Here is a 24,999-nt window from a genome sequence, read left to right as displayed (position 1 = left end):
CACGGCCTTTGATGTACCAGTCGTGGTACACTGGCTGGAGCGAGAAATACAATGAAATAGAGTATAGTGGTTCTTAAAATCAACACTAACCACAGCAGGAAGAGTTAGCGACACCAGAGCCGGTTTAAAGATCCGCGGTGCCTGTAGCACAAATAACAGCTGGACCCCCTTCCTATATTTTGCAACCCCCTCGGGGAGAGAGAAAAAGTACCTGGGAATAATAAATGTACACATCACCGCGGGGCCTCCTGAAGCGCGGGGTCCGTAGCACGTGCTACATGTGCTACTAGGATAAACCGGCTCTGAGCGACACGTTATCATATTACCACAAACTAAATTAACTCTGACAGTAACCATACTAAATAAATAGCATTTCAGTGTAGCACTAAAATAAAATTAAGTTTTGTGATACCATTAGAAAAATTCAACCGCTATTTTTGGGAGTGTGGTTTGACCGATTTCTTGATCCATAAGGGATGAAAGTGGTAAACGATGAAACATGTTGGCTGTTTTGGTATATTCTTTTTATATATATACTACTCAAAAGAAGTTAAGGGTCAAACATATTTGCTAAAATTGTGATGACTAATGACAAATTATTTCAAGAACAGAAAACACGAAACAAAAAACCTTTGCTTGGAAACTAGTTTACTACCCAGATGGAGAAAGTCATGCACCCTCAAAAATTATGTTCACACATGTAGTAGAAGCGTCAGTAACTGGTGTAGCCACCATTAGCATTCACACATTCTTGACAACGTAGGCGCATGCTGTTAACCAGGCGTTGGAAATAACGTTGAGGAATCGCTTGCCATTCTGCAACTAATTGCTGAGCCAGTTGCTGGAGGTTGACGGCAGGGACGTGATGTGATCGAACTCGCCGCCCTAGTTCATCCCACGCATTTTCAATGGGTGACAAGTCTGGTGAATATGCAGGCCAATCCATGTGCTGAATGTTCTGCTGCTGCAGGAAGTTGGTCACCACCCTGGCACGATGAGGTCTTGCGTTGTCATCCTGGAACCAAGCTCCTGGTCCAATCCGCTGCAGAAGTGGAATTACAAAAAGTTGAACAATCTCGTTGAGATAACGCTGACCAGTCAAATTTCCATTAATGATGTACAGAGGGGTTCTGTGATTCATGGATATGCCCGCCTACACCATTACACTTCCTCCTCCAAATGGTAGATGTTGAACAACATTAACATCAGCAAATCTTTCTCCTTGACGACGGTAAACACGAGCCCGGCCATCATTGAACTGGAGCAAGTACCGTGCCTCATCTGTGAATAATGTCTCTGCCCATTGCCCACGGTTCCACCAGATATGACGTCTGCACCAATCAAGGCGAGCCCTTCTGTGACGGGCAAGTAGCTGTGGTCGGACTACAGGACGCAGGTTGTTAGACTATGTTTTTGCTTCAAATCCATGAAAAGGAAATCTGGGTTAACTTAAAAAGTTTCTAAAGATAAGGGCATTGATTGCATGCCCCTTAATAATGTGATGTCTTTAGTCCAAATGACAACACAGAGGTTAATATTCTAACCCTATCTGGCCTAAAAAAAACCCACATACTTCCAAAAATTATCAAAAAGTTCCTTTGACCCTTAACTTCTTTTGAGTAGTATATATAATATATGTGATTGCACATTTGTTGATATGAAGATGTGAATTTGTAATGACCCAGTCTTTTGATATCAATTCCACACCCAACGGTAATAGGGAAGGATCCAATAATTTCAGCAGAGGGGTAGGAAGGAAATGTTTTATTTAACGACGCACTCAACACATTTTATTTACGGTTATATGACGTCAGACATATGGTTAAGGACCACACAAATATTGAGAGAGGAAACCCGCTGTCGCCACTTTATGGGCTACTCTTTTCGATAAGCAGCAAGGTATCTTTTATATGCACCATCCCACAGACAGGGTAGTACATACCACGGCCTTTGATATACCAGTCGTGGTGCACTGGCTGGAACGAGAAATATCCCAATGGGCCCACCGACGAGGATCGATCCCACACCGACCGCGCATCGAGCGAGTGCTGTACCCGCCCCGTTCAGCAGAGGGGTCTGCATGCAACTACTTAAATGGAATTTCTATATTAGTGGTGAATGCCCTTTATTACCTGATAAATCAGAAATATGTTTTACATGTATTTGTTTATTGGAGACTCAGGGACATCTCAAACACAGCACATATTGTGAGGAATTAGTCAATATCGTCTGCCGAGCTGTTTGGGTATCAAGTACATACACAATTTGTTTGATTTATCAACAGGGTAGTATTTAGCCTGAAATAAGTAGAGGGGTAGAATTAATGAAAGAACCAGGACTCGGTAAAAAAAATTGTCTTCTCCAACTAAAACTAATGAGCGCCTTTAAAAATGGGGGGGGGGGTGTAAAAACGAACCAAGACACAGCATTATAGAGTAGTCTTTAACTAGAACTGAAAAAGCACCTTTAAAATGGAAGGGGGGGGGGGTAAAAACAAACAAAGACAACATTATAGTCTCCTCTAACTAGAACTAAAGATCACCTTTAAAGTGGAGGGGGGGGATAAAAACGAACCAAGACACAGCATTATAGTATCTTCTCTAACTAGAACTAAAAAAAACCCACCTTTAAACTAGCAAATACACTTTTCATATTTCCCACGCTAGGAACAACCCCATACAAATGCTTTTTAGTTCTTAACTTGCATTCCGCCATTGCTTTTATCATTTTCGACTTAACCATGTGTAACTGACGCAGTATGCTGACATGTTATTCTGTTTTTAAGTTTGGTGCTTTAATGGAGGTTCTCAGAGAGATGTTGGAACAGATAGACCGACAACGGCGAAACAAAATGAAACAGGAAACTGTCTCCATTGCAGTTCCGTCAAGGTAGGAACCACTTCCGGCTAATCGGTTAGCCGGTCGATATTTTTAATGTAGGACATTTTTGGTAATTATGCATATATCCGGGCTGTAACACTGCCGGTTGGATGGTCATTGTTTTCAGTAGAACAGATAACATCAGCACTCAAGTAATTTACCGTGAGTGTTGAAAATAATTGGAACATTAATGTAACCCAGTACGACTATTTGTTTAGCTTTTTTCTTTAAATAAATATTAATTTCATGTTCTTTTCCTAAAACAAACCCTTCTTCTTTTAGCATGGTTTTTTTGTTGTACAATTTTTACAATGTTAAATATTTTTTTAACAATTTATTTACAAAATCAAACTGTGCACTAGTTTAAAACTAATTCTAATAAAATTACCGCTTTAATAGTACCAGATTAGTTTAATTTACAACAAAAACTAGGGGAAGTATAGTTAAAATAGATTCACATAGGAGTTAATGTTTCTTTTGCAGAGGGTCACTAAAGATGACTGGGAATGACGAGTTACAAAACGACATCTCTCAAGCACAGAGACTTCTGATGGTCGATGTGGGCTCCAACAAGTTCCAGCACTTGCACAAAACTGGTTTGTACACATGTAACGTATCGCTTTTAGTATTTGCTTCTTCTTGTTTTCTCTTAGCTTAGATAGATCGTTTAGAGAATAAAGTAAATGAGTGACAATTTGATTGAAATCAGATCAGATCAGATCAGATCAGATCAGAGAGTTAGATAGGGGAGGCATAAGCCTACGAGACGGTGCGGCGGCAGGGGGTCAATTTGGGCACAAATGAGCCAGCCCCCCCCCCCCCCCGCCCCTTACAAAAATGGGAGCCCGTACGCCTATGAGGGGAGGCAAGATGAAGAGAGATGTAGAGAAAACGTGAGAAAGAGGAAGAGTGGAAGGGAGATAGTGAGATAGAAAGAAAATGTGAGACAGAGAAAGGAAAAGAGAGAATGGGATGGAAAGAGATAGAAAACATGAATGAGAGCGCACGAGAGAGAGAGAGAGAGAGAGAGAGAGAGAGAGAGAGAGAGAGAGAGAGAGAGAGAGAGAGAGAGAGAGAGAGAGAGATGGAGATGTTGCTGGTACATAGGTCTGGCCAACCTGAATCTAGATCGATCGACTTAGACTTTCAAGATCTGATTTTAATGAAATTCAACTCGTGAATAAAAATTTAGTATCCAGTTTGTCTCTCTAGACAAATACCTTCTCTTGTAGTAAAAACCTGTTGCATGAGACTTGATTGGTAGATATTTCTCAATTAGTATAGAACACAAAGCATGTTTTAGTGTATCACAACTTTTAGTGCACACAAATAACTGATTTAAAACGAACCTAAACCAAACAAAATGTCCATTCCCATATCCGCCCAAGGTTAACAATTATGATATAGTTGGTCTAACTCATCATTTGCTATAAAGAGTAAATGTGGTTTCATATTTAAACATTTGAACTGGATTTTACAGTTTAATTTTCTTTCCGTGACTCATTTCAATTCTAATCGAGATAATGCAAAAATATAAAATAAAATAAAATAAAATAAACTACCCACATAGCTTTTTAACGCTAATACATTTGCATTACATGTATAAATTACGACGTGGTGCGTTGTTTAGATTCAAGGTTGTTGATGAAATACATATATAGCATGCCGGATCAGCCAGCACTGTCTTCGATAGAATTCTCTGGTGAATTCAGAGGTTGTGTCCACGACAGGCGTGCTTGAACAGTTATATGATGAGAGCATGCTACAGTTACCCACACCCACACAATGCAGTGACACTGTGGTGTCTATATCCCCACCCCTCTTGTTATCACCACATTTATCCTACTCGATATTAAAATAATACAAAATTTAAATTTAAAATGTATTAGATGTTTCTGCGATTCAAAAGCTCAACCGGACAGAATATCCAAGGATCCCTTAAATAACTTGCGACAAGTTGTTTTCATTGATACATAATTGTGCCTCCCAAAACCTAAAACTTTTCAGCAATTCTAGCAGACGTACCTTTGAGAGCAAAAGGCACATATAAGTTTATTAAACCGGCTGTGTATCCTTTCCATTAGTAAACGATGTTGAAGAAAGGGGAGGCCGAATGTCTCAAATGATTTAAAATTATGAAATATTAGCAAAAAAACGGAAATAGAAACAAAAAAGGAGAATAATTTTGCATGGATCACGATTTCACATTCGTATTTTGAGCACGCGTGCTTAAGCCTGGCAGTATGGTTTTCAATTACAAAATATCTTTTGAAATTGGTATTGTGCAGAAATACAGGCTATCGTTCAGCTAGTGGTTTGGAAGTGGCAGTCCTCTTTCAGATGAAACACGGTCATTTTGTATAAGTGTATCCTTTCAGCCACGTCCGGAACATTCTGTTTTTTTCAAACATTTTTGCATGTCTGAAGTTGGTTGAGACCATATATACATACACATATACGCACGCACGCACGCACGCGCACACACACAAACACACACACGCATACATATATACATATATACATATATATATATAAACATATATATATATATATATATATATATACATATGTATATATATATATATATATATATATATATATATGTATGTATGTGACAGGCTGTGTGTATATATTGCTATCATCAGATGTATATATATACTCTGTGATCGAGTTACGTCATATGCATATATATATATATATAAGGTATCTATGCTATATATATTCTTGGAGTTTAGTATATACATTATGAACAGTGTGTGTGTGTGTGTATGTGTGTGTGTGTGCGTGCGTGCGATAATTGTTAAATTACACAAATATGAATCATTGTTATACTGTTAAAATATTTGTAATAACCAGTTTTTCGGACGGGGCAAAAAGGATACGTTTATATGAAATGGCCTAACAGGAACAATGACTCAAAGTGCCGAAGAGTGACTTTCCTACAGACGAAACATCTGACAAACTAATCTGTTGCGGCAAAAATTCAGTACTTCAATGGATTCATGCCATCACTCTTAATTTGTTTAAGCAGTCTGTGTCTTGTCCAGATGCACAGTCTTGGATATCCAAACTGTTTTGTCGTCCATATTACCGGTAGTTTCCTTCTCTTGCCATGGCAGTCCTCTCTTTGAATGCTATGTTTGACAGCAGCTGTAGTAAAGAAAGTTCAGTGTAGTATTAAAAGTAGTACGCATAATGTTTGACATCTGTAGTAAAGAGATGCATAGAAGTGTAGTATTAAAATAGAACACAGTAGCGGATCTAAGGGGGCCCCAGGGGCCATCCCCCTAATTTTGCAACAGTTATATGTATATTTTTTCAATTTTTACGTTGGAAAATCTGAGGAATCCCTTCCGAGAAATGTCATTGCCCACCCACCCCCCGCCAAATTAATTTTCTGGATCCGCTACTGGGACGCATAGTATACGCACTATTTTAGTCACAGCACTGTACACATGATTATGGAGATGACCCCTCCCTACGTCCATAATACAACATAACGAGCTTTAGACACGCTTGCACACTAGCACTGCACCAAATTGAATGCACATAAAGACGTCTCTGTCTTTGTTCACTTCGACCATAACGTCTGTAAAGCAATAACTAGAGACCACATGTCAGTAATATACGTTTATTTAACAAAGTTGGTGCACAGTATAGAATTTCATTACACAATCTTAACACAAGATGAAAACTTGGATAAGACAATTTTATGGATTTTCTACCCAAATGGTACATAACACTGTATGTTATTATTTTCCATTAAACATCTAAAAACTTGCCAACTCAGAAATATTTTTATTCTAAATGTAAACTTTAAGATAATAATGAAATAGGCGAAATTCATTTAATGTTAGATTTAAATAATAATCGTTTAATCATAAGATAAACGTTGATATAATAATGTGTTTTTAAAGTCAAAGACTAAAACGAGAATAAAAGTGCATTTTTTATGTTAAGACAAGTTATTTAGGGTGCATCATGATCAATAATGAGCTTAAAATATTCAGCGTTCGCGATAATTTGAGAAGTATGCATACCGAATTGATGTCGAGCGCTCGTGTATACAATACTTTATTTGAAACACGTATTTTATGTACCTGTATGTGCATTATTGTTGTCCTGTTTACTCAGTCACGAGTACCCCTGAACTACAGCAAAGACCGAAGTCGAGCCCAAAGACCAACAAGAGAAATCACAGTCTGCAATCACTAGGGATGAGTTTGGTAAGTATGACAAATACATTACAAACAGTTTTCTCACTATGTGCATGATACATTTTTTCTTAATTCCATTAATATACCATTTGCCATTTTGTGCATCTACTATATGTGTTTTATTCTTATATGTAGTAACAATGTTTTTCTTTTACCATTACTGACAAGATTAACCCAATATTTTAATTATAGTTTTAGTAATCTTTTTAATTATTTAATTTTTAAATTATTTATTTGCTAATTTTGGTATTTCGCAGTTGGGTTGCATGTGGAATTTTTTTAATAATGTTTTTGAAGTTTTCATATTATATATTTTTGGGGTGCATGTTTTTTTACATTGGTTTTCCTTAAAGTAATTGTATGCTTCACAAAATGCCAATATTTCCTTCATGGCACTTTTTGGCGTAATTCGTTTGAAACAAAACTTCGAAACTAACAATTGTGTTATCTTATACCACAATATAATTTAAGAAGAAAATTTGGTGTAAATATTTTGGAGGGTTAAAAGAAAAAGTATTTAATTGTTTATACTTTCAAATTCTATTATTATTGTTATTAACATAATGTAGTTGGTATTTTCGTTTGTACAGTGATTTTTAACATATTAACAAAGGGTGTTTCGAATCAACCAGTAACATGTGTTTTTGTGCGAGGAACAAAATTCCCTAAAACAGAAAAAAGTTAAAACAAAAGAGAAGAGAATGCATTTTATCATTACTTATGGTCTTATGAAACAAAATACTTATGGTCCTTTGAAACAAAATACTTATGGTCTTTTGAAACAAAATGTCCCTTGCTTGAGTTTGCTAAAACGCCCATTATTTAAGTTTGGAAACATTAGTTAACATACTTGCAAGTCCCACAAATTAAGATTGTAAATCACTACAAATTGTGTATATTATTTTCTTTAAAAGTGACATGACCTTTTAGACATACATTATGTAGTTTAGTACTTTCACATTACAGCATGTTAATGGTGTACAAGTAAGTATGTCTTTGTTTCCCAATAATATGGACTAAATCTTGTTATTTGTTGACACTTGTCTTATTGTCCTCCTTGGGTACCGTACAATGTTTCACTGTATTTCCTATACGAATACGGCTTGTGTGTGTCTTGTTGGTACTATTTAACCAAGTACACGTTGTTGACAGTCAAATAACTGCTCGAAAACCTCGCTGTGCATGTGTTATGAAGTCTGGTGTATGCTGTATGCACCATCCCTGCATTGCACGTATTGGAGGTTTACATCATTAATATGTCTTAACAAGTGACGTCATGGTATTATATGTATATATATATGCATATGAGACGCGTTCGGGAGGACGAGCACTCGCGAATAATTTAGACTGGTTTTCAACATATCCTGTCCTATGACATTCATTGAAAGTTAGGCGTAAAAACCAGTCTAGAGAGAGAGCGACCTACCGTGAAGGCTCGGCCTCTTGAACATGTCCATGTTATCATATTGGTCTTCTGGTTAGTCAAACCCATGTAGGGGCGGATCAAGATGTAAAACAACTACTAATTTTCTTGCAACTTTAGTAAGCATGCTAGTGGTCCAGAAATAAAATATGACTGGTTTTCTAACTCTAGTACGCGTGTTGTCCAAGGGTAACTTTTGTGCAGTTTTTAACCACAGCATGATGTCGTTCACGAGCGACATTTTGAATGGAGCTGCGTTAAGAAGACGCGTGTTTTGTTACGATCATCAGGTAACGATTTGTTTGGTTGCCGAGCTGTTACATTCCATGAACGTGCAGTGCAAAAGTCATCTTAGCGAATGCTTCAAAACACCACGGAGTTGAACGCAGAGCGGTTTTCAGTTCAAGGACGTCTGTGATCCAAGCGAAACCGTTTTAAAGTCTGAATGCCGTTGTTACTAACGACTGGTTTCTGATCTAGGCCAAAATATGACTGGTTCCAGTCGATTCATGTTCATTGTCCAGGCGTAACATTTACTATCATCATTGATCTTCGCAACAGTTTTACCGGTTTCAAATTCCATCCAGAGCATTCTAGGCGCAAGTTCGATCAGTTTTCAAATTTTATTAAGCATGTTTTCTTCAAATACTTTGACTGGTTTCAAAGTCTAGCACGTCAGTTATCTAGTCTAACATTAGCGCATGATCAATGCATTCCTTTCTTTTTTCTAAATAAAAATATGGGTGAAACTTCTGACAGTGTTCCTACATACACTTTTTTTTTTTTAAACTTGAATCCGCCCCTACAGTGTATAAAGGTTTTGCTTGTGTATTCACTATATATATATTCTGTAATATATGAGCTTGCTTGTGATCAGTTGTGAAATTAAAAGCCACCATGACAAAAGGTATACATAGATGTTCAATAACGGTGACAGTCGATACTTCGGAGACCAGTTGAACTGAAATTGTGGAAATGTTATAATACTTTTACACATACAAGGGTATTTTTTATAGTTTTTAAACACGAAGAATTTTTCAATTTACAAATGCTGCCAAACATCAATTTATTAATATGGGCTAATAAATTCGAATTGTCCACATGAAAATTATTGATCAGTGGGGGAAAAGTGCATAGGATGGCATTACGATAAAGATTTATATTTATTTTGATGATCGTATTAGATTGATCTGTACCATGATATTCTAAACGTAGTGAATGCAATATGATGACTGTAATAACAGATTTTTCCTTTGGGTTTTTTTCGTACACGGATATAATTCATTGAAGCGATCGTGGTTGTTGGGTTTAGATTCCATCCGACGTTAATTCAAGTTTGGAAACATAATGAAGGATTTACAAATTGATGATTATGTTGATGAAAGTTACTTTTGTTTCTATAAACTGTGTTCATTTATTTTTCACATTAATGTATAACATATAATCTATAATTGTTTCTTTGATTTCATTCATGTGTACATGTTTACAGTTATATTTTAGAATACAAAGACTTACTCATTTTGTTTCTCCGTGTTGCAGTGGATCGTCCTTTAATTTTTTTCATAATCCCACTGTTTCCTTCAGTCAACATTTTATCTTTTGAATTATAGCATATGTTTGTTTCAAATATTTATTATTCTAAATATTGACATAGTTTGAATATATTCTCTGCAGGTTTGTTTCATGAATATTTTACACGATCTTAAGGAAATGAAAATGTTCTTAAGCACACAGAATAAATCTCTGAATGTATGTTGCGTAAATTATAGGCTGTAAAGCAGTGAAATGGTCACACGTTTATTTTCAAATGTGGGGGCGGGACGTAGTCCAGTCGTAAATCATTCGCTTGGTGCGCGGTCGGTGTGAGATTGATCCCCATCGATGGGCCTATTGGGCTATTTCTCTTCCCAGCCAGAGCACCACGACTGGTACACCAAAGGCCGTGGTATGTGCTATCCTGTCTGTGGGATGGTGCATATAAAAGATCCTTTGCTTCTAATGGAAAAAGTTAGTGGGTTTTCTCTTTATATGTCAAAATTACCAAACGTTTGACATGCAATAGCCGATGATTAATAAATCAATGTGCTTTAGTAGTGTCGTTAAACAAAACAAACTTTATCTTTATTTTCAAATGATTTGAATGCATATATTTTGCATTAGTTTCTATTTTTAATTTATGTATGAAATTAATAGCGACAAATAATGTAAACTTAAAATAAACAAAACAAATTATATAAATATTTTGACATTTGTAGTAGAATTCTTCTCATGGGATTACACACTTTGACTTCTTATATATTGTGTACCTATTTATATGTACTTCATAAAGAAGATGGAATATGCTTTCACCTTGTCTGACTCTTTCTTGCGTAAACACAATTTAAATATTTATTGTTTTACAATTTCATTTCATATTCTGTTACATAGGATAGTTTTATAAGAGGTACCTCAAATAGATATTAATTCCTCTATAGTATGTTCTTGAACTGAACCTTTTTTCATATTTAAACAGAAGATACGGTTTCATCTTTATCATTCATTTATTTATTTGTTTCTTTCTTTATTATAAAATTCATATACTATACCATTACATATATTTATTTAATTGACTCTTTTTATTATTGAATTTAATGAAGCTTGTGGTATTTTGCCAATATATTTCTTTTTGATTAGTTTGACATTTCGTTTCATTCCTTTATCTGGTTTTATTGATACTTGTATGGTAATCTATCACTAGCCATCTTATGTTTGTCTTATATTTGTATTCAATGTATTGTACTTGCACTATCATAATCATATTTAAATCACACATTTCTTTGTAAGTTTTAATAGCTTCAATTACTCCATGTGAGATTATATATGACAGTCTACTGTATAACATTAAATTAAACATAAACCCCTCAGATTTCTATAGTTTGACTTTAATTATATTTTGTTTCTGTTTTACTATTTCGTTTGTATCATTAAAAGTAATATTATGTAGAAAGCATGTAGGGCTTGATATGTCGTAATAGCCCATAAATTATTTGATATATAAAAAGTAGGTCAAAATCCAAAACATTGAAATTTTTAATATTGTTAAAAGTATTATAAGTATGTATGATTTCATTTTTTAAAGGTACTATGTCAAATATTTATTAATTCATTTTTTTTAAACATATACCAGTAGCTCATTAAAGGTGCTATGTCAAATATTTATTAATTCGGGTTTTTAAAAAATATATAGCTAATTAAATCTTGTTTACGTTAGCATATCTCAGAGGTGGGTTTTTTTCTTCACGTTTCAGGACGAAAAAAGTTCCAATACACTAGACAAACCGATGGAGATAATTCGTCGCCACAGCCTTGTCCCGCCCAACAGCGGCCAACCCACCATCAGCATCACCAGCGAGGACGCCACTAGTCCAGACCAGTCTCGGCGACCCAGCACACATAGTCTCGGTCCCTTCTCCCTCTCAGTAAGTGGCTTTGGTGACTATCATTTCCGGGACCGGCGTCGACCCTCCAGTCAGAGTCTGGGGATATTGCCCATAAGTTTGTTTGGCGAAGGGGGAGACCGCCCGCGCCGGCCCAGCACCCATAGCCTTGGGATTTTCCCGCTTGGCTGTTTTGGAGAGGAGAGGGACAGATTTGATAGACCACGCAGACCCAGCACTCATAGCCTCGGCCCCATAGTGGTTCCTGTAAGTTGGAAACATTTAAAAGTTGGAACCACTAGCTATATTTTGTAACTTTTTTTTTAATTTGGTCACCTTTCCCTCCTCTGGCTATGTTGTGAGTTGGTATAGTCTTGATCCCATATTTAATCACTGCCCACTGCCTGTGAATGAAACGTTTTTTGCTCACTAATATTAGAAGTTTATATATATTATATATATATACTCTGCATTAACACGGGTTTCGCTTCGTTTATGCAGCATGAATATATGTCTCCACATATATCATTTGTTGTGTACTTTAAGCAAGGTTGCTGTGTCTTGTCATGTTTAGTAGGTCATAATTTATATACGAAAGGTTTATGGGGGTGTTTCCGGAAGAATACGTTTAATTGAATAAATCATCAATATGGTAATTATATATTTTAAACCATATTAATATTTGAAGAAAAACATCAAGGTATGTAAGGATTGTAAAAACGTATGATTTCCACTATGTACGTAATGTATGTGTCTAAAGACATATTCGCGCAGCGGCTGTTCTGTTTAATTACAGACAGTGTATGTTTTCAGGGTTTGTGTAGAATCATTTAAACATTGTACGCGATGTGCATACATGTAAAACATATTCACAACGTACGCTATTTGCGTATGTGTAAAATCATTTGCACAATATGTTATATGTTATCAGATCATGTCAAATTGTATACATAATGTATCGTATCTACATTCATATGTTAGGTGAGTGCACAATCATTAAATTGTATGTATCATGTATCCTATCTACATATATAATATATGTTAGGGACGTGTAAAATCATTTGCACAATGTATGTTATGTGCATGTCATATCATATATCACGTGTATGTCATGTGCTTGAATGTACGTTACGTACCGGTAAAACCAGGGTCCTAATTCACTAAACTCTCGCAACTGTGCGATCTCGCAGTGCCATGCTAAACGACTTGCAAAGAGGATGCTTTGTTGTCTAGCAGAGCGTAAGAGACCTTTGTGAATAAGGCCCCAGACCCACAATGTACCTTATCTGCGTACATGTGATATCCTTTGCATAATGTACACTTTCTATACGTATAGAAGCATATGCACACTGTACGTTATCTGCACCTATGTTCAATCATATGCATAATGTATTACTATCTTTACACATGTAGTATCATATAGACTGCATATGGTTAGAATCAAAATTGTACACAATATATGTTATCTGCACAGAGTACATGTAAAAATCATTAGCACAGTGTATTCTGTGTGTATTCACAATCATATGCACAGTGTATGTCGTCTGTGTAGGCGTGAATGTATATGCATAATGTACGTTACGTGCGTGACTGTAGACGTATATGCACAACGTTTGTTATAAGCGTGTCGTTGTCTTTGTAACTAGTACTGTCCAGTTAGTTTTGTCATGGCTGGACAATTTGCAGTGCAGATCACGTTGTTTATGTATTGTATGTGGTTATATTGTATTACGATTGTATGTGAGTTTATACTAACAACTGTGAACATAAGAGTTGTGTTTTAGGAGATTTACAAAAATAGTGTTAAAACTAATTAAGTGGAAATACAATGAGTCGAATTTACAACCAGTTAATTTTAACTTGTTTGTTTACGACCCAGGCTTTTTTGTCGTGGGTACAAATTGAGTTTTTACAAGAGTACGAACAAATCTCTAGTAGAAAAATAAGCTTTATTATCTGTATGGTGATTAACCATAAAACGTAATTGTAAATTGTATAATGATTCAGAAGACTTTCAGGAATATAATAAAAATTACGAAACTTGTATTTTAAAACACCTAAAAATAAACTTGAGTGTAATGTATGTGCGTAAGTAAGAAACAAATAAGGGACAAGAAATATAGTGCCAAACTTTAATATACCTGTATGCCTTTTGACCGTTCCATGGCTATTATAATTTGGTAATAAAAATTATTTAAATCAAACAAAAGTAAATGGATGGAAAGTCTAAAATTATTAATTGTTACTCGTACATCCATAAAAGACCGAATGACGAATGCCATCATAAAATAACAAAAGTAAAACGAGTAACTTTTTTATTATATATGTTCCAATAAATTGCTTTGCTTATACCACGTTATCATAAGCGTATGGGTTCCCAGTCTCGTTTTCCCCCGAGTTAAACGAAAATGCTCGAATCTGAATAACAACGTTTATTCATATTATCATTACTACCAAACAGCTATAGAGGGTTGCAAACGAATTACTACGCATGTTTACATGGATTACAGCTAATTTTGAGGGTACAATGATGGAAATACATGGTGGTAAAAAGGTCTCAGGTTAGCTAATTTTGCTTGAATATCTTCCCCTTCCCTCTCCCTTGCCACCTTGTCCCGTACACTTGTGCACGTTATTCATCAAACAATAATTACCGGTCTTGTACACAAAAATTCATATTGGACACGCGTGAACGTTACTAGGGTAAGGGGACGTCACTCCTGTTAGTTTACAGGCCTGGACTGCTGACCCTTTATAATAATAATTTAGGATATATGACGCCATTCCTGGTAAGGAAATAACTTTGTTAAGTCAAATAACTCAAAGAATTAGAAATTTAAGTTAAGGACGAATTAACTGCGAGATGTTTAATTTTAAAAAAGTGATTATACAATGATGTTTACAGTACGGAATTTCATCATACTCGTTCACGTTGTTACGGTTGTTATGTGAATGTGGTCTGCACTCGTCGGTTATAGTAAATGTGCTATGTACTCATCTGTTTTATAAATGTGTTAAAACATGGTTTACGTTGCGCTAAAAATATATTGTAAAGTGTATTGTCCAAATCGTCGAGTTTAATAATGTTTACGTAAAGTGTTTATTTGTTTACGTTATGTATATTTCAATGTGAACAGTACTATGTGTATCTCAGTAAATTGTAATTCATCATAACTAAAATTTAATGAAAATTGTGAATGTCATAGTTTAAGAGATGGCAGCATCAAGGTTATGTTAATGTTAAGTAAACATAATTTGAAAGTAAAAGCATTTAGCAATTGCTAAAATCAAAAAGTATCCTACTCAACCTGCTCTCCACATTGCTTAGTCAAGTCGGGCTATTCAAACAATGGTACAAAATTAAAGAAAGACATATTTTTATATATTTGTAATCACGAATATATTTAGATTAATATTCTTCATCTTGTAATCTTAATTATTCAAGTGATGTTTTAACGATTATAATTTTGTACTAATGACAATTAAATCGAGTTAAAATGCTTTATTTCTAAACTAAACAATATTCCTGGAATTTGAAAACCAAAGATTAAATAAACTGCTTAACGGTGTTACTACTTTAATGTTATTCTTAAGTACTCAATTTCGTCAGCTAACCATTACACTTAACTATGTTTAAACATCATAACAAAATCTAAACTATGAATCACTAATTTGTTTTGGCTTGAAGAGTTTGTGTTTGTTAATTCTTGTTTTGAATTGTTATGATAACTATAGCATTGTGTGTTTTCATAGTGAACGATTCTGTAGTACTAGTAACTGCAGAAAATGTGTAAGCCTAACTAATATATATTTGCAATGATTGCATTGACATCTAGGATGTGGACCGACGAGGCAGCAGAGGCAGTATATTTGGATCTCTAGGAATTGGGGAAATTCCAGGAGTAAGTTCTCAAAACCAAAGACGACCAAGCTTTCAAGCGTTTGGCGAGAGTGTTGTAAGTATTGATTAAAACAACAACAAACAAACAAAAACAATAAAAGCAAAACCAACTGTCGCGGGGATCCTATAATACGCGTAACTGAATGAAACACGATTATCCAAATCTCTCTCCTAACTGTATATCTATTAGATCTCTCTGTAACGGGCAGTTCAAAACCCGCGTGGCTCGTCTAGGTATGATTAGAGATAAGATCTTATATAAAGTATATGTAATATAGCACGTTTAGTTCACTAGAAAACACAACAAAAACACAATACACTTTGGAATCTGTATTAATACTACGCTGACTAATATACTGCCGCAGTAGTTAATTAACAACAACAAATAATAACAACCCAGAACTGATCACTTAATTAGTTAATCTCTAGGTGTCTAGTTTACACAATATTCTAATCACTTCACCGTGACATAACACCCACACTGGTTAATTTTTAACTAAGTGATATTTCCACAGCGACCAAGACGACAATTTTCCTTAGATGGCCAGACTTGCTGACGCCTAGTCGCCAAAATCACGGTCGTAAAAACCGCACTCGCGGAGGTATTACGAAACTACTGGCCACGTGGCCTCCGCACCTGGGCTGGGTGTGTATTAGGCACAGCTCGACCAAGGTCGCGCGGAGGTATTACGTAACAAAGTGCCCACCCGGGCTTAAGTGCATATTGGAACTGCACACGGCCGTCTAAAACAATTAATATCGCCACAAGCGAAAACAAAATTAAGAGCATGTTCCGTCACACCAACCAAACAAACAAACAAACAAAAACACAAACCCACCTTTCAGATATCAAACTATTGATGTAAATAAAACTTCTAAAACAATTATTTGTGGTTCAAACTATTTACTACCTATGGATCTATGTATGTTATCTGTTTAAAGAGCTGTTTAATAGGATTTACATACAGTACAAAGTCTTTAACTTTCACCAATTTGGGTACCTTGCTTTAAATTATGATTTGACGTTTTAAACAGCTGTTTCATTTCATTTTGGAATATCTAAATTGTTTTTAAAAACCTTTAAATTGTGCAATAAGGTTTTCGGACAGTATAAAGCATTTAACATTTACCATTTTTGGAATTTTCGTACAGTATAAAGTGTTTAACTTTTCCCATTTGGGGATATTCGTACAGTATAAAGTGTTTAACTGTCCCCATTTGGGGATTTTCGTACAGTAAAAAGTGTTTAAATTTTGCCATTTGTTGATTTTCATACCTTGCTTTAAGTTATGGTTTTATGTGTAATACTTGGAAGATGTATTCCTTTAAAATGTAATTGTTTACTTCTGGTGGATCCGGGGTACTTTTATTTATATTTCTGTTATCTAATAAACGTCAAAATACTATCAATATTTAATGAAAACAATTGATGCTTATGATTAATATCAGTTTGGTATTTTGATTAGTTCACATTTTAGTTGAAATGTCTACTAATGACGTATTCATATAACGTTTATGTTTAGACGTTGAAAAGTCAAAATGTTTTAACACTATAAACTTTGATTTGGATAGAGACTAAAGCCGTTCGAACAAGTCTCCGTAGTCAGTTAGTTGCAGAAACAAACACTTGGTCGGAGTGAGATGATGCATTGTTAAGTAGAAGCATAACTCATTTGTTTCTGTGTTTTCTTTTAATACCAATAGAATGTCACAATTTGTTCTGTTATTCGGCACAGATAGCCCCGTTTATTGTGGCTCTTTCTGAAGGCAATTGACCATAAAATCTCTTTCAGAATCCCCAAAACAAACTTATACCGTAACCCTTCCCATTGAATAATCATTTTTATTTCAATTGGAGGGTTGAACCAGAGTTTCCATTATATGGGTTTGTGTTTTGTGTTGGTTCCTAAATTAAAACGATTGACCCAAGTTTCTTCTTGCGTAAAGATGATCTGTGTTTTCCTGAAACTTTACCAAAAGTTAAAATGTCAAGTTTTGCCCTCTGTTTATCAACTACAGACATTTTAGGTACCCGTCGCGAAGAAACATTATCCATGTCTATATGGGTGGTGTTAACGGATTGTACTGAACTTACACTTAACTTCATAGCATTAGCAGTGTGCTCACCGGTACTTAATTTACTTGTCCGAAAGTTTCATGCCTTCAATATGAACGACCTTATCATCATTTAATGCTGTTTTAGATGATCCGATTATGGATCATTTATCTACCCCGTTTGAATTCTGAAACCCATTTGTACACTATGAGATTAATACGAAAGACTTTCATGTTTTAAGTGTATTGGTAATACTTTCATGGATGTGTTTGTCTTTCAATACTTGATCAGCGTTCTGAACTAAATAACGTCCATAATTGAACACAAACAAAATGACTAAAATATCAATCGCATTTATATAATATTGTGTAATTTTGTCAAATCTGTATTGAATGTTTTAAGTGTATTGGTAATACTTTCATGGATGTGTTTGTCTTTCAATACTTGATCAGCGTTCTGAACTAAATAACGTCCATAACTGAACACAAACAAAATGACTAAAATATCAAACGCATTTATATAACTTCTTTTAAAATTGTCATTGTAAACCATCGCATCTATAATCCTTGAAACAGATTTTGAAAATAATTCTGTAAAGGTGTGAATGTTTCGTTTCTGTTTCAGATGCAGTTATTTACAAGTAAATAACATCCGGCACAAAGTCAGCTGACTGAAAAACAAGGGAAATAAAATAGCAAAATGTGACCCTGTGGACATATGACTTTTTTGTATTAGAAGCAACACAGGAATGGACTGCATACACGTGATGATTTTGTATATATATATATATATATATTCTCATACGTACACGATTCCATGGACATTGGCAGGCAGGGATAGTGCAACGACATTCAAAGTCTGCTGATGAATAGTGGCATTTGAAAACAACGTATATATCTGGTATATATTGTAATACAAATGTGCCAATATTGAATAACCTGTTAATGTTAGACTAACTTGAGGAAAACAAACCGCTCCTCTCCATCAGTCCACAAACAAGTGGAATATTCTTCAGTTGTTTCTTTTTTAAAACAAGGAGGAATCCATTTATCTATTTATTTATTTGTTTGTTTATTTGTTTAGTTTATATATTTATGTATTTAACCAAATTGTTTTATATGAACACTGTATTCTATATGGTGATCATACCAAGTTCTTTGGTGTGAATTATATGGAAGGCAAACACAAATTGATGATAACAGACCAAGATAATATATGTTAATAATGTTTCCACTCGATTTGAATTTTTTTTGGATTTATATTGATAATAAATTAACAACAATTGTTTACTAGAATAAACACAAGGAAATGTAAAATATTATAAGAAATATAATACAATTTTTAACCCCACGTTATAAAAGTTGATGTCTGTTAAGTTCCACAACGCTCATTCCATTGTTATCAATGTGTCCCACGTTGTTAGTGGGGTTTTGCATGTCAGATAGTATGAGTGCTCCCGGTCTGTGTTGACCGAATTTGAGATGTGTAAACAAGTTTTGTATTTAATACATTCCCTTGTGAAACGCCAATACTAGTTGACTCTGTCTTGTACTCTGTGGTGACTTGTATATGTACATCTCCCGTGCGCACCAATTGCTCAAGTTTGTGGATTTTTTAATAACTGTATACACGTATATATCTATATATTATTTTACGTAAAATAGTTCTGTGATTTGTATTTACAGTGGTTGTATGTGCGTAAGAATATAGAGTATTTGGTACATGTTGTGTGTAAGATGTAATATCATAACCTAGTCATGGCGTAGCCAGGCTTTTACATTAGATTTGCCACCCACATTGGGAGGGAGAAGCCATTCTGTCTATGACACGTGTTATGGGGCAAAAGGCAGATATATAAAGTGGTGGGCGATAACATTAGGTGTGATGGGGTTGGGGGTGACACGTGCTATGGGGGCAAAAGGGTTGTTGGGAGAATATTAGGTGTTTCCTGTCCTGGACGGAGGAGCTGGCCGAGGCCGGTACCTTCTCCCACGACAGGCGTGTACTACAACAGTTTGTTCTGAATATGACATGACATATTAGGTGTGATTGCAGGGCTATGGTCCCCATGCCCCCACCACCCTCAGGTTACGCCAGTGTAACCTAGAAAGTACAGTTATAACTTAAGTTGTTTTGTTTTAATACATATTATACCAGACAATCCTTTTTGAGTCGCATGAGCCATTGATTCAGTTGCGAGAAAAGCAGCTTTGCTGGTCAATTGTTTTTGAAATAAATAACATTAATTCTTAAGAAATCACTTTTGTCTAATTGATAAAACAATATATTTTTGAGACAGTCATGCTCATGGATGTGATACCTCTATTTTTAGTTTGGAAACAGCGATTTTTCACAAAAACGAAAGTCTGATTATTGATTATATACCGAACTCCATTGAAAACCCATCAGTCAGAAACATGTTACGAGAAGAAACAAAAATAATACATTTAACTCATTTTTGTATAACTGGATATGTTCTTGTAACTAAATAAATAAACCAAACATTTGGGTTATTGTGTCTTTTATAGCATACACACACATGCAATTGCAACTGACAAACCGGTGCGTTTTCAATGGAAGTCAGTATATTAACATAAAATCCATGATGGATTACATATATATATATCGCACACAGTGTTGTGGTGTCTTTAATGAATAATCAGCATACAAGTGACAATCAGTAATATTAATATGTGTATTTCCGTATAGGGATAGTGTTACGGTGTTCAAATCATACCAGCATTGCAGCATGCTCATTTAACCCTTCGTGTACGATAAAAAAAAAAAAAAAAATCCAAAACTGATCATAGGCGGGGCGGAAAGCAAATGTTTGTTTTATTATCCACCATTCAAATCAAGTATGCATAAGAAAAAAAAATGTGTAGCATATAATAATGTACTCAAAATTAATTACGGCCCAGAAGACCTTTCGGTTAGTTTTTAATAGTGTTATATCACGTTAGCACGTTTCGTTACCAGATGATTTCTAAACGTAATGTTCGTAACATTTTGCAAATAATGCACGCAAACATCGTCCATACGTTTTGTTTGTTTGTTTGTTCGTTTGTTTTGTTGGGTTGTTTTTTGTTGGGGGTTTTTTCTCCCCCTGCATTGATGAAAACTTTACTGAGATGCGTGTTTTTACAAACAAAAATGCCTAAAACCGCTACTGGTCGTTTATCGATTCTGTCCCACTACCACTACCATCAGGTGGTCAAATCTAAAACAGGGATGGGATGTAGCCCAGTGGTGAAGCGCTCGCATGATACGCGGTCGGTCTAGGATCGATCCCCGTCGGTGGGCCATTTGGGCTCTTTCTCGTTCCAGCCAGTGCAACACGACTGGTATTTCAAAGGCTGTGGTATGTGCTATCCCGTCTGTGGGATGGTTCATATAAAAGAACGAAGGAAGGAAGAAATGTTTTATTCAACATACTTTTATATATGGTCATATGGCGGTGGACACGTGGTTAAGGACCACACCTGAAGAGAGGGAATCCACTGCCACCACTTTATGAGCAACTATTTTTAATTTCATTCATTCATTTCAACTTATTTTCGTGCTTATATCCAATTAAGGTTCAAACACGCTGTCCTGGGCACACACCTCAACTATCTGGGCTGTCTGTCCAGGACAGTGGGTTAGTTGTTAGTTCGTTAGTGGTTAGTGAGAGAGAAGAGGGTGTAGTGGCCTTACACCTACCCATTGAGCCCTTTAGAACTCGCTCTGGGTTGGAGCCGGTACCGGGCTGCGAACCCTGTACCTACCAGCCTGTAGTCCGATGGCTTAACCACTACGCCACCGAGGCCGGTTATTTTTAATTAGCAGCAAGAGATCTTTTATATGCACCATCCCACAGACACTACAAAAAAATAGAGCAACACTGATCGCGCATTAGGCGAGCGCATAGGCGTCGGGCTCCCATGTTTGTAGGGGGAAGGGGGGGGGGGGGGGGGAGTCAGGCTTATTTTTGCCCGAATTAAACGAAAATTCCCGAATTTGAATAACATTTATTCATCACTGACACACAGCTATATATACATTTGCAAACGAATCACTACGCATTTATACTTGGATTACAACTACTAATGTGGGTAGAATGATGGAAATACGTCGTGACCAGCTGATTTTGCTCGAATATCTCTATCGTTTTTGCCCGAAATCGAGAATTTGATCCAGTAGTAAGGGGTGCAATTGTACATCCCCCTCCCCCGCCCCCTGTCTCGTACGCTTATGGGCAAGCGCTTTCAAAAACTTGATTTAGGTGGGTTCAAATTGTTCCTCGGTCATATTTAGTACTGAATGTTCACGCAAAACATGTCCTATTACAACTTTAAAACTTTTTATAAAAACAAGTTTTAGAAAATTCTAGAGTGCCCATGAAATACGTGCTCTATATAAAATTCGCTTTAGATTTCGCAGAACAGATCACCATTTCATAACTTCTGAGATGATAAACTTGAAATAAAAAATGGTTTAAAATGTATAGCAGAAGGGTCCACCTTGACCAAAACATTCAGCCTTGGCTCCCCGACTATATTCACTTTATATAAAATCTGGTGTCTACCCCTGTTGAAAAATGATACTTTTGTTCACATGTTTTGCTTATCTTTTTACAGGTAGAACTTTTTTTTTTAAGCAGACCAAATTAATTGAACTATTTAACTAAATGGTTGAGCTTTTGTTTTTGTTGGGTTTTTTTTTTAGGGAGTACACATGTTCACACCTACTTTACGCTTCGGTCAATATATACATATATATATATATTGTTTAATTGTTTTAAATATGTGCATTTGTTTACATTTAGACATGTTCTGTTATCGTCGACTATTTTATCGTATAACCCTACATCCACTATAATCACCTATATCTAAGGTCCAGGGGCTTTCAGACCCAGTGTGGCGGGGGGGGGGGGGGTAGTCTGGCCCTGGGGGAGAAGGCTCAAAACATAATTTGACATCACCCGTCCTTGGCACTCTTACTTTTAAACGTCTAACCCTCCCTCTCTCTCTCTCTCTCTCTCTCTCTCTCTCTCTCTCTCTCTCTCTCTCTCTCTCTCTCTCTCTCTCTCTCTCTCTCTCTCGTTCACTACGCCAGTTAAGACTTATTACCAATGAATGTTGTTTTATGTCAACAGGCTAGTTGTTGAATTTGGTTATAATTCAGGTTACGAATGGGGGGGAGTAATCATGGAGGTATTCTTGAGTGTGGGTGCTAATTTTTAAATATAGTCTGTGTAGTGCTTCACTTTGTTAAAATTGTTGATCGAATCTTTTTGATTCATGATAGAGAGGCATGGAATTGGTATACGTCTTGTGGAAGCTATAATTTATGGAATAATTTCGCCTACATGTATGCTTGAATATTTGTTAGATGTTTTTATACAAAGGTTGTGAAAGTATTTAATTGATACGTTTTCGTAAAATGTAAATAATCGTACTTTTATTTAAATAATTTTGGTTCTTACAATTTTTATTTAAATACGTAAATTAAAAAATGATAATACAAAATCATGTTATTTAATAACTCATTTATCACTAAAAAAAACACGTTGGAATGATTTCTTTTTTTAAATACAGTCAGTACATCTTTAAAAGTTCTGGTCAAACCACTATTGTTTTCGGCTTCCTTGTGCAAACATTGGCATAGTATACATTTGTTAACATATATATATATATATATATATATATATATATATATATATATATATATAATGCTATATTTAGAAGAGTATGCTACAAAACAATGTTGAGAACGATCGGAAAGTGTTTTAATGGAGTAATTTATATTTTTTAAAACATGGGGGGAAAAACCTGTATTAATGAACAAAATTAATAGACGTTTTTATATTTATACAAAAAATTGCAATAAATACACTTGTACATAGCAAAATTTCGTTATAACAATGTTTGTCTTCATGTATGTCCATTATGGTTTAATTGCCCTTTGTACGATGTGTATATATAAAAATAAATTAAAAGACTCCCCGATATTTTTGATGTACCGGATAGATCTATATAATATGTGTATTTGTTACCCATAACACTGACAATGTGCGTGAAAATAGTTTATTTTCTATAATCTTCACGAGCTAATCTTTTCTAGAGTCTGAAGGTTATTTTTGTTGTAATATTACCGATCCCTAGACTTTTATTGTCAGTAAATTATATTAAACAATCGACTGATGTGTTAGTGTTTTTTGTTTGTTAGCATATAATCTGTAAGCAAGGAATGGGGATGTTAAAAGTTAAAGGGTTATATGTTTAACGACACCACTAGAGCATATTGATTTATTAATTATCGGCTATTGGATGTCAAATATTTGGTAAATATTTGGTAATTCTGACATATAGTTTTAGAGAGGAAACACACTATATTTATGTTTTATATAGGGATCTTCTTTATGCATCATCCCTCAGATATGATAGCACATACCACGGGCTTCGATATACTAGTCTTGGTGTACTGGCTTGAACAGGAAATAACCCAATGGGCCTACCGACGGGGTTCGATCCTAGACCGACCGCGTATCAGGCGAGCGCTGTATAACTGTGCTACGTCCCGCCCCTGGAATGGGAAGAATGAAGGAAACAAATGTTTTATTTAACTACGCATTCAACACATTTTATTTACGGTTATATGGCGTCGGACATATGGTTAAGGACCACACAGATATTGAGGGAGGAAACCCGCTGTCGCCACTTCATGGGCTACTCTTTTTCGATTACCAGTAAGGGATCTTTTATATGTACCATACCACAGACAGGATACATACCACGGCATTTGATATACCAGTCGCGGTGCATTGGCTGGAACGAGAAATAGAATGGGAATGAAGCTCAATGGTAGAATGGTAGTAGGGTCGATCGTCCTCGAGTGTACATGAGCGCTTTCCATTCAATCCACTAACCCACATCAAAGGCCATGGGAAATGTGCTTTTAGGAAGGAATAGCTATGTGGATTTCTTCTCTCCTCTAGACCAGGGGCCTAATTCACTAAACACTCGCAACTTTGCGATCTCGCAGTGCAAAAGAAAGAAATGTTTTATTTAACGACGCACTCAACACATCTTATTTACGGTTATATGGCGCCAGACATATGGTTA

General features: G+C 35.6%; 1 protein-coding gene across 1 annotated transcript in view; it reads left to right on the top strand.

Moving 5' to 3' along the window:
- Positions 1-21,530, top strand: part of LOC121374556 (SCY1-like protein 2) — a 91,644-nt gene extending 70,114 nt beyond the window's left edge. The window contains exons 14-19 of the mRNA XM_041501661.1: positions 2,786-2,889; positions 3,364-3,476; positions 7,015-7,106; positions 11,766-12,203; positions 15,773-15,892; positions 18,518-21,530. Coding sequence (XP_041357595.1) covers positions 2,786-2,889; positions 3,364-3,476; positions 7,015-7,106; positions 11,766-12,203; positions 15,773-15,892; positions 18,518-18,541 — 891 coding nt within the window. The 3' untranslated portion in view covers positions 18,542-21,530. The remainder of the gene's footprint in view (positions 1-2,785; positions 2,890-3,363; positions 3,477-7,014; positions 7,107-11,765; positions 12,204-15,772; positions 15,893-18,517) is intronic.
- Positions 21,531-24,999: the final 3,469 nt, after the last annotated feature.

This window comes from Gigantopelta aegis, chromosome 6 (assembly GCF_016097555.1).
Source record: "Gigantopelta aegis isolate Gae_Host chromosome 6, Gae_host_genome, whole genome shotgun sequence".
In the NCBI taxonomy this organism is placed as follows: Eukaryota; Metazoa; Mollusca; class Gastropoda; order Neomphalida; family Peltospiridae; genus Gigantopelta; species Gigantopelta aegis.
The sequence above is the reverse complement of the archived record's forward strand: the minus strand, read 5'-3'. Positions and strand labels throughout refer to the sequence as shown.